The following is a 12,174-nucleotide window of genomic DNA, read 5'->3' as shown; positions in this document are numbered from 1 at the left end:
TTTAAAAACATTGCAGATACAATTTGCTCACGGTCACAAACTCTAGTGTGTATATTTTTAAAATTATGATGACATAGGATATGTAAAATAACGTTTTAATATGTAGGTTGTGTTATATATGATGTATGGGTGCATACACACAGCCATATTCAAACATGTTATCATATACTGTGTAGCAATTTTTAAATTATCGTTTCCATCATTATCATCTTGTCATTATCATATCTAACTTCTTGTGACTGCATTATATCTTTAACATTATACATTTACATTATGCATCATCTTCTAAATATAAGTATATTATGTGCAATTATATCCAACTGTATCTGTTACAAGAAGAAAAACAACAAAATCACACTTAAGAAATGATTTCATTTATCAAGCTTTTATTTTGAAATACTCCAACCAGAAGTCTGAGCTATAAAATTCACGTGCTAGGGTTTCGGTGTTCTCGTACTGTAGTCTTTCTGGAAACACCATGGAACGTAAGTGTAAAATGCTGTATCTTAATCTAATTTACGGAATTGCAATATAATAGTGGCATTTTAGCTATACATCAGGTGATTCTACATTCCGTGCCGATAATGTTCTAATCTTCCTCACGACTGTAGCTGACTTGGTTAGCTTGGTAAAGAATGTGTAGCCAGCCCTTAAACGGTTTCTATTTTGTGTTTACTTTATAGGAATTCTTCACTCCCGTTTATCAGAAGATCAGAAAATACACATGGGACTTCAGGTAACTAGTTCTAGTTGCAGTTAATGACGATTTTTTAGAAGCACACTGGGGTGAAACGATTGGGAAATGCGATGCACACATAAATGTAATTTTACATAAATGTAAAATGTGATGCACACATTATGATGGGTAGTTTGCAAATGGGACAGCATAGTTACTGGTCCTAGCAGGTGATGTTGTATTAGGATATAGTTAGCTAGCTAATGGTGACATGCTTACCTAGGATACGTGGCCCTTTTTAAACGAACGTAGGCCAACTGATTGAGCAGCTCAATGCTATTTAATACAGTATAAATATTGAATAATTACAGAATCAGAGTATTTTCAAGGAAACAAATACCAGGCAAGGTTGATTTTACATAATTATAACCTGGGACACCTTTACAGACTGTCCTTTAAAATCTTAGGATGTAGCCTATAGTATTGGTGTTGTATGAATATATTTTTCAATTTATATAGTACATGTTACATCTCCTTCTGTTCTAGTCTCAAGATGGCAGAGATGCAGAGGCCTTCACAAACGCATTTCTGAAGAACAGTGTTCCCGGCCTCAGCAAGGAGGCAGTTAAGCAGTTCATGGACCGGAAGGCTGTTGTCTTAGAGTTTTCCAGGAAGAAAAAGGAAAAACGAAGAAAGAAGAGGTCTAAAGGACTCAATGCCAAAGAGAGAAGAGAGCTGAAGGTCTTTCAGCTGAAACCAGAGCACCAGAGGTTTGTAGAGCTGACTGTGTTTGCAATGTGATGTGACTTAGTATGAGCATCAGTTTTATTTGGTTTAAATTAGCCAGGCACATGCATACTTTAAATTGGAGTTTGGAATATATCGCCACTAGACAGACACCAGCCAGGTTCTGCATTTGATGAAGTCTGAGGTATTTATTAAAACGAGCGTCACTATAAATCTTAATTCCGACAGTGAACGACTGGGGAACTGTATGCGTAACTGTGGTGTTGCTTTTGCCTGGTAGGTATGAACTTTTCTTGCCACTCCATGAGCTGTGGAAGCAGTATGTACGTGACCTGTGTAACGGACTCAAACCTGACAGGTTAGTGGTGTACTGAACTGAAGAGTCATTGCTAAACATGCCTAAGTCAGTTATTCCATATTTGTCCAGGCTGATCGTTTAGGATTATCACTGTTCGTTCACACTTTTGTCCCCTTTCGCGTAGCCTAGATCACATTTTGCCCTAAATGTGTTGCAGTGGGGAAAATGAGGAAATATTTTCATAATGGCAGAATCGCATACGGAAGGATGTTGGCTCCCTTGTTTTCTAATGTATGTGATAAGTGCTGACATGTTAGGTATTATCTACCCTTTCCAGTTTGTTGGCAAAAAAGACTAACACTAGCGGCAGGAGAATGCTTTATTTTCGTGCTGGTTTTTTAATGGTTGGTGAAAGGTCTCCACATTACATATTATAATTGGCCTACTGCACTGATTTTTGGCCTATTGCACTAGTTTTTTTATTGTTTTGCTATCTGATCCTGCAGTTCGTTCTGGGGATATTTCACTAGCTGGCTGTTTTGAAGAGACACAACATGGTAATGAGAGGCTGGTCCATAAGTCAAAACTGGTCTGAATTGCTTTGATTGTTGTTTCCAGTAAATGTACTATAACATCACACTGCATATCTTCCATTGTGTTTCAGCAATCCACAGACAATTCAACAGAAACTCCTGAAGGCTGATTTTCATGGAGCTATAATCACAGGTGAGCTGCACTGAAATCGTTCGGGAATCCAAATGCACAATTACAGAATTATTTGTTGGTCTTTATCGATTGAACCAGTTGCCGACGACCACCCAAATGCAACCACCTAGTATATACGACTTGGTCACGTGATATTTTTCCGACTTTGAGCTGACGAGACGAATGTAGCTTACAGCTTCGTGAAACAAAAAGTACGCAGAGCTTTCACATGCGCTGTTATCTTGTTTTGCTATGGAGAGTGAAATCCTCCTCCTATCTGTGGCATCACTGGATATCAGGGCAGTTGCTCATGTGGGGGCCCTGAACAGGAGCAAAAGGCTGACCCGCATCTCTATGTGTGTGTGCGCTGATGTCGTGCTGTAATGGGGACTGCACTGTCCTTGATCCTGCTGCATAAACCTAGTTTCTGCATTTCAGTATCAAGATCCAAATGCCCGTCGTATGTGGGCACAACGGGTATCCTCGTCCAGGAGATGAAACACGTTTTTAAAATCGTCACCAAAGAGGACAAACTGAAAGGTATCTAATGAGCATGCAGTGCATTCTAACATCAGGAGCATGCATATGAAACGGTACCAGTGAAAGTCTCTCCCTCTTTCCTTCCCTGCTCCTCAGTCATTCCCAAGCGCAACAGCGTCTTTGCTGTGGAAATCGATGGATTCGTCTCCCATATCTATGGCAGCAAGTTCCAGCTGAGATCCAGCGAGCGGTCGGCCAAGAAGTTCAAAGCGAAGGGAACCATAGATCTCTAAGGGAGACGCTAGAATTGCGAGCAACTTTCCAGCTTTAATGGCAAACTCTGGATTGAGGGAAACTGGCACCCTGATGGGAGGGCCACAGCTGCTGTTCAAACCCTCAGTGGCAGGAGGGGAGAGTTCCTTGGATTCTATAAGAACAAGATGTATTTACAGACTCTGTCTCAAGCTGTCATTGTTTTCAGTGCCTTGTGTCAAGTGAAGTGGGAAGCGGTTTTCTACCGCTCCCCACTTTGTAGAAAAGTGCCAGTGTCTAATCGAAATAGAATTGGCTCTGAAATGTCATTTGTACTTGGTTCAGATACACGCTGCACATTAAAAGAAAGATGTATTTATGAAATTTGAGTTATTGCGTTGAGGAGAATTTAATTGTACATTTAATGCATATTTTTGATCTACTTTTTATTTTCTTAAAAGTATACATTGTGGCATTCTTAAAATGGTAGTTTAGGTTTTGGTGTATGTTTTCAAATGGACTAGACTGTATCTTTTAAACTACTGGCCTCACAATGGCTGGCATAGGGGCATCAACAGGCAATGTACTAAAAGTAACACCAAAACGGCTTGTAAAGTGATGTCGTATATCCAGAGGTTCTGTGTGTGTGTATTAATTTATTTCTTAAGAATTTAGTTTAATTTAATCTTTAGTTGGATTTGTATTTTCGATGAAGCATCACTGTCGAGTCCAACTGCCTTTAATTAATAATCGTTTGTTTTACTCCCGGTTTTGTAGTTTCCTCTACTAAAGGCAGCCATGTCGCAGCATGTGTTGCCACTCAGTTCGACTGAGGGGGCGTATTCCGGTGGGAAAGTGACGTCAATGCATACCCTCTATTGAGACACCTTTTCTGTAAATTTAAGCTGGGATAAATGACACATGACAACATGGCTGAAGCTCTCTTTTACATAGCCTGACATGATCACAGCTTCAGTTCCTGTTTTAGTAACTAACATTATGCATGCTAGGACAGGCAGTGCAGTAGCTGTCCCTCAACTGTGCCTGCTGCATCTAAACCATGTATCTCAGGTCCTTAACCTGGGGAGTTAAAAGCAAGGGTGTGAAGTATTGCCATGAAATAAGAACTGATTTGTACATTTTAAATTGTGTATCGGTGCTAGCCATTGTTAAGCTTGCAGGTCACTGAAAATTTCTGTATGTAAAATATATTTAATTACGTAAAAAAAACCTTTGTCTGGGCTAATTGAAAACATACACTAAAATTGAAATTATGGCCAAAAAAAAAAGAAACTAAAGTGAACTATCCCTTCATTGAGAATTGCAGTACCAGTGGAATCCACGAGGGGGATCTATAACCAAATCAATCGGTTTTTAAAAATTTTTTTTAACCATTTCTTTTTCCAAGTTCATAAATGGTTTGATGTTCGGTTTGTGCACTTGAACCGTTTCATTGGTGCCAGGAATACACTGATAGATCCAATCAGACATTTAATTTCTCCACTTTTCTGATGCAAGTGTGAGGAACATGTCCGTTTTATAAGCAAGCACTGTCCCTCAAGGACCGTATATCAGAGGTTGTTATCGTTTGATGCATCTTAATGTGTCATGCCTCAAAATATAAAATAAAAATGAAAAGTATACCGTGGTGTGTTTTTTACAATTGTCAAAGCACTGAACAAAATGTTTTCCAGAGGTAACAACAATAAGAATAAAAAACACCTGACCACAGTAGTTGGAAAAGCACTCCTGAAAGATGGTGACAAATGTAACCAACAAAAGTGAAAGAATGGCTGTAATATTGATGTTTATTTATTTTTTAATAATTTTTTTTTTTTTTTTTTTTTTTTACAAATTTGACTTCTGAGAGCGAGAGAGAACGTGTATGTATAGATATATTGCAGATATGTAGACTGAGATTTTCTTGGGATTGGTGTTCTTGGGCCATCAGGGTCACTGCTAGGAGACACCATCTCTTGGAATTGGTTCTGAACCTCTGGTCATTAAAGATCATACCAAGGTTCACCGCCTTTTCAAAAGCAGTTTCCTCACGTGTATTTCAGGCAGCCAACACGAGGCGAGTAAAGCCGTCTTTGTTCAGTTAGATAATTATCACATTACTCCTCCCCATCGTCTTGAGTATGTAGGTTACACAAGTAAATTTCTGTATAAAAATGATTCTGAGTGATGTTCCCACACTGTCATTTGTGTGTGTCGTCAGCACCGCCATGCTGACGACATATTCCTTCATGTGTCTGTGTTTTAGTGGGTTTTACTGGTGATGTTTTGTAACGTTTTGGCAGTCTGTTTATCGGTGAAAGTACTGCAGGAAACCCCCTAGCATGACAGATGCCTCTGACTGCATCACAGAGAACTGCATTCCAGGCAGCTTTCTTTTGCTCACGGAAGTGAGGGACCTTTTTTCTTTTAACCAGTTACTGTGCAACACTCACCTAGACCTCGATGAGCAATAGATTAAAAAAAAAAAAATATATATATATATATATATAGTCACAGCCACCTCCTGCATGAACCCCATTGCCAATTTGGCAGAGTGTGGACATCCAGGGTTTTCCTCCTAAATGCGTGGTGTTGCCAGTCTGCTGCTTTTCACAACGCAGACTACAGCTAAGCTTGCGTAGGTCGGAGTTGTGGGAAGACCTTCCATATGCAGCTTTAACACAGTGCACAGGTGCCTGATCGCCCTGCGGGGGTCACGCCGACTCCTGTCTGAACACGCCGTCTCGTACCCTGAGCATCGCCCGGTGGAGCTACCGGCCGGTCGGCACTGCCACCGCCATTGACTGACTGACCGTGTTGGTCACAAAGCTACACCCTGAGCCGACCAGAGGAGGCTGTTATCTGTCATGTTAAATATGTTCCATGACAGTGTCACACTATTATACAAAATAATAACCTAAGAAATTATATGTTAAAAATATCATTACCATGAATATGTAAATCAGCACATAGTTACAACTTGCAGTTCATGTTTTATGTTCTCCCTGGCAGTAGCTGGGAACTTAAGTTTTGATGCCATTAAATTGTGGAAACAAGATGGTGTTACTAATACCGTGGAAACCCTTACTGTACAAATGCTATAGTTTCACATAAACAGTGGCAAACATGACTACTGGCCATTTTCCTGGAAATGGTAGTTTTAAACATGAATTTCATCATTGAATGGCATAAGTAGCGGTCACGTCTAGCATTTCCTCAGTCAAGAACAGTCTGTCTCCAAATGGGTGTTGTGTAAAATCTTGTGGTCATGCCCTGTTGTGACATTTGGCTAATATTTAGTGACTGTTTTTGAAACCATTTGGAAAACACCTCTTTTTTCAGTTGCTTCTTCACTTTGCGTGTGTTGGGTCATCTGAGTGACTGTGGTATGGGACAGCCACACTGTCTTTATTAGCGTTATTGTGCAAAATGTGTGCATGCACACAAGGGTGCTTTATGTAGAAGTGCAATCATATCTACAGAGGTACAGGAGGAGTGTGTTATTGAAATACATGAATGGCTTGTGTCCTTTGATACCACATTTGATGAGTCTCAAAGCACCCAAGAGTGGCAACATTAATGAGTTAACAGACATTATTTAAGATATAGTTTATGAGACATGTATGGACATGGCACAACATTTTGGGCTCTGTGCAAAGTCTCTGTGAGCCCCCTCCTCAATGCTAATTTTTAAGTCCTGATATTGTGAGCCCTTCCACCTTGGGGCCCTGGGTTGTCTGTTCCACTGCCCCCCCCCCCCCCCCCAATCACTGTGACAATCTGTATATAGGCTTAGGTTCATACAATCCTCTAATTAAATTTTTTTGTGTGACTGAGTGACTAAGATATGTTGAAAGGTTGGTAAAATATTTAACACGGTAGAGGAGTGTATGACTTAGTGCTGTCTTAGTACCTTGTTCAACCTGGGTGTGCCTTTCCTACTTGTGCGAGCACATTTTTCTGCATCAACCTGCAAGAGCAGATCATTGTGTTCGAAATGCTTTGTAACCATAATAAATGCAAGATCACACGCATATTCTAAATAAAAGCTCCATTTTCAGTCAAGAGATATGCAATTACTGCTCTTCAGCATTCACGTCTGTGAAATTCTCCTGAGAGCACACCAAATAGTATTTCAGCTCCAAGAAAGGAAAGGAAATTTCCCACAGCGCCACACTAGATGATGTCATCTAATGTTGCCTTCTGTGGAAAAAAAGATCCTCTGATACCAACACTTCTGTGAACAATTCTACTGATCCTGGAAGTGGTAAGACACAATTGCAAATTTGCGTCACAGAACATGACTTCCTTCTCTGTTACGGTCAAGAAACTACATTCAGTTTGGTTTAAAACACTTTATCTCCAAAATCTGGGCACATGCAGTGATTCCTGGCTTCGATATATGATTCTATCCAGTAAATGACTGAGCGATTTCGCGGCTGTTCAGCCCGGAGGGGTGCCACTTTTACTGATAAAGCCAAGAGATAGATCTGCCTGCTCATCCTGTTCAACTGGTCAAAATCTTTACATAGCTGCTCATCTGAAGTTCTTTTTGGTAGGGAATTTTCCATCAAATGAACAGAAGAAACTAATAGAAATAAGTCTACAAAGTCGTTGCAAGCAAACAAGTGGTTTTGGAATTAGAAATGAAGCCCCATAACTCAATCAATGAGCAAGTACATTTTCTGTGACCACCTACATTAAAATGTATTGTCACATATATCCAAGAGGATATACATATACCCCCTGCCCTTCAATAGATGGATTCAGGGGATTCATACTGGGTTTAGGTTTACAGCATGTTAACCAGCAGGTTTTGTACGGGCAGGTTTATAAAAGTATGCGAGGAATATTGCATCCACCCTTGTTTCTTGTAGTTTGAGAACTGCACACAATACTGTGTGGTGTGACAAATACATTGTGTAATATCAATGTAACTTCCTTATGTTTCCCATCATTCTCTTGGCCTTCTATTCTACTACTGCACAATGCCCAGACCTTGATAGATGATTATCAACTGCGAACAGCTAATATTTTTTACGTTTAGCTATAGTGAATTTCAGTTTACAAGTTTTTTCCCACTTCTGCAATCTGTTAATTACAACACACAAATGATTGCTAGCAATGTTCCCATTGTTACATGATACATTCTCAGTAGTTATTTCGAAGAAACAGGTGTGGTGTGTGCTCTGTGAACAGTACAGTACCAGGACATTGTTTTCTTTTTTCTTAGAGTTAAGCATGGATTGTTGACTTGTTATATGTTCTCTACTGTTAAATGGGGGAAGTTTGTGCAATTCATTTCTAAGTGTTTATTGAATTCTCAGTCGCTTAGCTAAAATTTCAGGATATTTTATACTCCATCAACACCCTAGTCTTATGTTCTCCTATGCCCATACGCAGACATGTTCAAGTTGAGTAAAAAATTATTATTATTATTTCAGTTTCACGTTTTCATGCTGCCTGTTTTCTTCTCTCAATTCAAGCTTGTTAATAATTTGATTATAAAGAATCTGCTATCTGCATACATTGTACAAAATTTCAGCTTTCAAAATCATGTGGTATTTGAGGACGTGCTTATCCAGGCATTCCTTGAGCAGTAAATTGTGTGTAGGTAAATTCCCCTCCAGGAAATTCAGACCTCACTACATTGGAAGACACGCAAATTCATCAGCAGTGGGAGGGGAAGTGAAAGACTGTGTACTGATAAATACGCTGATTCGGCTGGTGGATCACATAAACAGTTTACTCTTACAGCATATCTTCTGCTCCAGAGGGTCAAGAGAAAAAACCTTCACAAAGTAATACTCAGGACATTAACTGCAACTTTGAAGATCAGCAATCACTTGAGGTAAATTTGTCATTTCTCAGTCCTTTTTTATTTCTCTGTGGAAGGTTTAATGCAGGAAAACAGCAGCTTTTTGAATCCACACATACTCACCTTGTTATGCAGCTCAGTATGTATGAGTGTCTATGTGTGTATGTGTGTGTGTGTGTGTGTGTGTAAAAATTCTCAAGCACTGTTTTATTCCCTGCAGATTGAGGTAATACTGTCATGGCTGACAAGCTGGCTTCCACAGAGGAGAACTTGGAGCGGATCCTGGCAGTGGAAAGCTTCTTCGGTCCGTCTGGGAAGCCCCTGAAGAAACCAGGCCGGGTCCTGGTGGGCGAGGGGTGTTTGATGAAGCTCTGCCGGCGTAGCCCCCAGCCCCGGATCTTCTTCCTGTTCAATGACATCCTAGTGTATGGCAGCATTATCGTTAAACACCACTGGTATGCCAGCCAGCAGGTCATCCAGCTGGAGGACATGAAGGTGGAGGATCTTGAGGACTCCCCAGACATGAAGAACCAGTGGCTCATCCGCACACCCCGCAAGTCCTTCTATGTGTCGGCCGCCTCGCCCCAAGAGAAGCATGCCTGGATCACGCACATTGAGGAGTGTCGGGCCAAGAGGTTGAACGAAACGGGCCAGGCTCCTGGGGAGACCTTCGCCCCCGCCTGGGTCCCTGACAGCGCCACAGACATCTGCATGCGCTGCTGCAGCAAGTTCACAGTCACACAGCGCCGCCACCACTGCAGGCAGTGTGGCTACGTGGTCTGTGACTCCTGCTCCAACTATAGCTTCCTCATCCCCAACATCTCTTGCAAGCCCGTGCGCGTCTGTCTGGTCTGCCACCCGATCCTGCAGGCCAGCGATTTCACCCACAAGCGCGAAGACCTTGACGAGAACAGCTGGTCGGACGAGAGTTCCAGCGATGAAGACAGGCCTGATCTCGACAAGGACCCCTTGAACCAGCAGTGGGTGAGAGAGGAGAACCACGTTTTACCAGGCTGGTCGTCCTACAGTGATAAATAACCCTGCCAAAAAACATACTTTGAATGTGAATAAAGAAGGGCAATGACACTTCACCACTACCTGCCATTGACTACGTTAAGGCTACAATTTTCAAAATAATTTGCCTTGAACTGAAGCTTGGCATGATCTACAAATGAAAAGACATTCTGACCTTTTAAAAATAAAACACTAGGACAAGATGTACTCTACTATTTAAATGTTTTTTACAATGGGAATTTTGTCATTCCATCTCATTATAAAAACCTATAGAATGTGAGATGACTTATTTCTTTAATTCCATTTAATGTCACCTTGTATAACGTTTACCTACAGATTATATTGTAGCAATGCATTTGAGTTGATATTGACCAATGTTCGAAGCTTTCAGCTATTATTATTTTTTTGTATTGCACATTGTGTTTGTATCAAAGTAGCATTAGACTGCCATGGCGAAGGCACTTCGTTATATTTTATTGTATATAATTTATATAATTTTATAATTTAATTGGCCTTCATACTATGTACTTGAAGATGGTTATTCAGTCATGAATGAACACCATAAATGAATAAATGATTCTTAACTGAAATAACAAGAGTAAATGTAATTATATGACCGTTCGTACGATCCATCCATGAGATGGGGTGGTTTGGATTAGAAGTTCCTGTCTTTCTCCAGACTTTGTTCCAGGTTCAAGTGTGCTTTTTGCACACTTGAACCTGCCCATTCTGTTCTTGAGCCTAACCAGTGATGAACCCACTGAGGTTCTGAGTAGTCTTCTCTTTATAGTAGCCTTTAATACATCTATGCCTACATCCTGAAGATTGTTCTTGATTTGTTGTCAGATCATCCACTACAGTGGTCTATCTTCCATGGTCTATCAGGTTGTGGCTATTGCTGAGCTCAGCAGTGCATTTTTGTTTCCTAAAATGTACCAAAAAGTTGATTTTCACACACCCAGTGTCTTAGTTATGATACACCTAGAATCAACTCTTTACCTTTTGTTAGCTTTCTTGTGCATGCACTAATGATGCAAGGACACAGCTGGCCAAGATACAGCTAAGCAGTCAATTTACTTTTTCTCCCGTAAAATGGGGAGACTATGTATAGAGTAGTCAGTAATTTCTACATGGATCACCAATGTTCTAGAGTACAAAGCCACAACAAAATTATGTCACTGTCCCAATACTTCTGCATTAAACTGTATGTTTGTGTACATGCACAATGATTCCACAATGTTTTTTGATTTGGCTCTGTACTTCACAATTTTAGATTAGAAATCAAACAATTTGCATGTGGTTAAAGTTCAGATTCTAATATTTTATTAAAAGATATTTTTATACATTTTGGTTTCACCATGTAGAAACATCACTTTTTATACATAGCCCCCCTTTAACCACATGTGAATTGTTTGATTGCAATTCAAAACATTGTGCAATACAGAGCCAAAACAAACGAAGAAGTAAAAAAAAAAAAAAAAAAAAAGATGTCTTTGTCCCAAACATTATGGCATGCTGTTACGACCTGGTCTACGGTCAGACCTTAACAGGGTGAATGATAAGGGAAATGGGTAGGGAAATGTACTGCCAACCGATCAGTAACTCCGGTCCCTATCTGCCTATCCAAATCTAACTGGTTGCTGGCTAGTCTTTGAAAGTTACTGGGCACGGGGCAGCTTTTGAACGCTGAACTTCGGACAGTTAACTGACAGTCGGAAACTAAAAGCCTGAATAGCGTACCCCCTATGGAGCGTTATATCTCCACCCAGAGTAGCTTCAAAAACAATAAAGGAAAAATAACAAAGCAAAATAACAAACTTATGTCCTGATGGAAGGATTTTTAGTCCAACTGGGAACACACTACCTAACCGGAGCACTCTATGGAGAACAGAAGGAAAAACGCGAGTTGCACTTTAGTCAAAAAGGAGCGTACGGTCAAACACGAAATCCAATCAGCAAACTAGGCAAGAATCGGAATCGAATACTACAGCGAATGGTCAGAAACACAAAATCACGGGGCAAACAAACTAGAAGGGCTAAGGCAAGAATCAGAGTCAAAGGAAACAAGTCAATGGTCATACACAAGATCAAATCAGCAAGCAAACCAGAAGGGCTAGACGGGAATCTGAGTCAAACAAAGATAGGGTCAAATACGCAAAGTCGAACGAAGCAATCACTAAAAAC

The 12,174-nt window shown here is 40.4% G+C and overlaps 2 protein-coding genes across 2 annotated transcripts; both read left to right on the top strand.

Moving 5' to 3' along the window:
* Positions 1–381: 381 nt before the first annotated feature.
* Positions 382–4,799, top strand: pop4 (POP4 homolog, ribonuclease P/MRP subunit). Its single transcript, XM_064312653.1, has 7 exons — positions 382–485; positions 684–736; positions 1,223–1,446; positions 1,704–1,781; positions 2,386–2,447; positions 2,865–2,966; positions 3,063–4,799. The coding sequence occupies exons 1-7, from the start codon at positions 479–481 to the stop codon at positions 3,197–3,199; spliced, it is 663 nt and encodes a 220-aa protein (XP_064168723.1). The 5' UTR covers positions 382–478; the 3' UTR covers positions 3,200–4,799.
* A 3,973-nt stretch (positions 4,800–8,772) lies between these two features.
* Positions 8,773–11,493, top strand: LOC135241890 (pleckstrin homology domain-containing family F member 2-like). Its single transcript, XM_064312652.1, has 2 exons — positions 8,773–9,009; positions 9,197–11,493. Exon 2 carries the CDS (start codon positions 9,214–9,216, stop codon positions 10,012–10,014), a length of 801 nt encoding a protein of 266 aa, XP_064168722.1. The 5' UTR covers positions 8,773–9,009; positions 9,197–9,213; the 3' UTR covers positions 10,015–11,493.
* Positions 11,494–12,174: the final 681 nt, after the last annotated feature.

Source organism: Anguilla rostrata, chromosome 16, assembly GCF_018555375.3.
Source record: "Anguilla rostrata isolate EN2019 chromosome 16, ASM1855537v3, whole genome shotgun sequence".
NCBI lineage: Eukaryota > Metazoa > Chordata > Actinopteri > Anguilliformes > Anguillidae > Anguilla > Anguilla rostrata.
Note: the sequence above shows the minus strand (reverse complement) of the source record. Positions and strands in the feature narration are given on the sequence as shown.

What these genes read in the sequence shown, in the direction of transcription:
- pop4 (XM_064312653.1), top strand. An exon ending in AAATACACATGGGACTTCAG is followed by an intron (nt 737 to 1,222) that starts GTAACTAGTTCT and finishes CTTCTGTTCTAG; the next exon opens with TCTCAAGATGGCAGAGATGC. An exon ending in CAAAGAGGACAAACTGAAAG is followed by an intron (nt 2,967 to 3,062) that starts GTATCTAATGAG and finishes CCTGCTCCTCAG; the next exon opens with TCATTCCCAAGCGCAACAGC.
- LOC135241890 (XM_064312652.1), top strand. Translation starts at nt 9,214, where the DNA reads ATGGCTGACAAGCTGGCTTCCACAGAGGAGAACTTGGAGCGGATCCTG.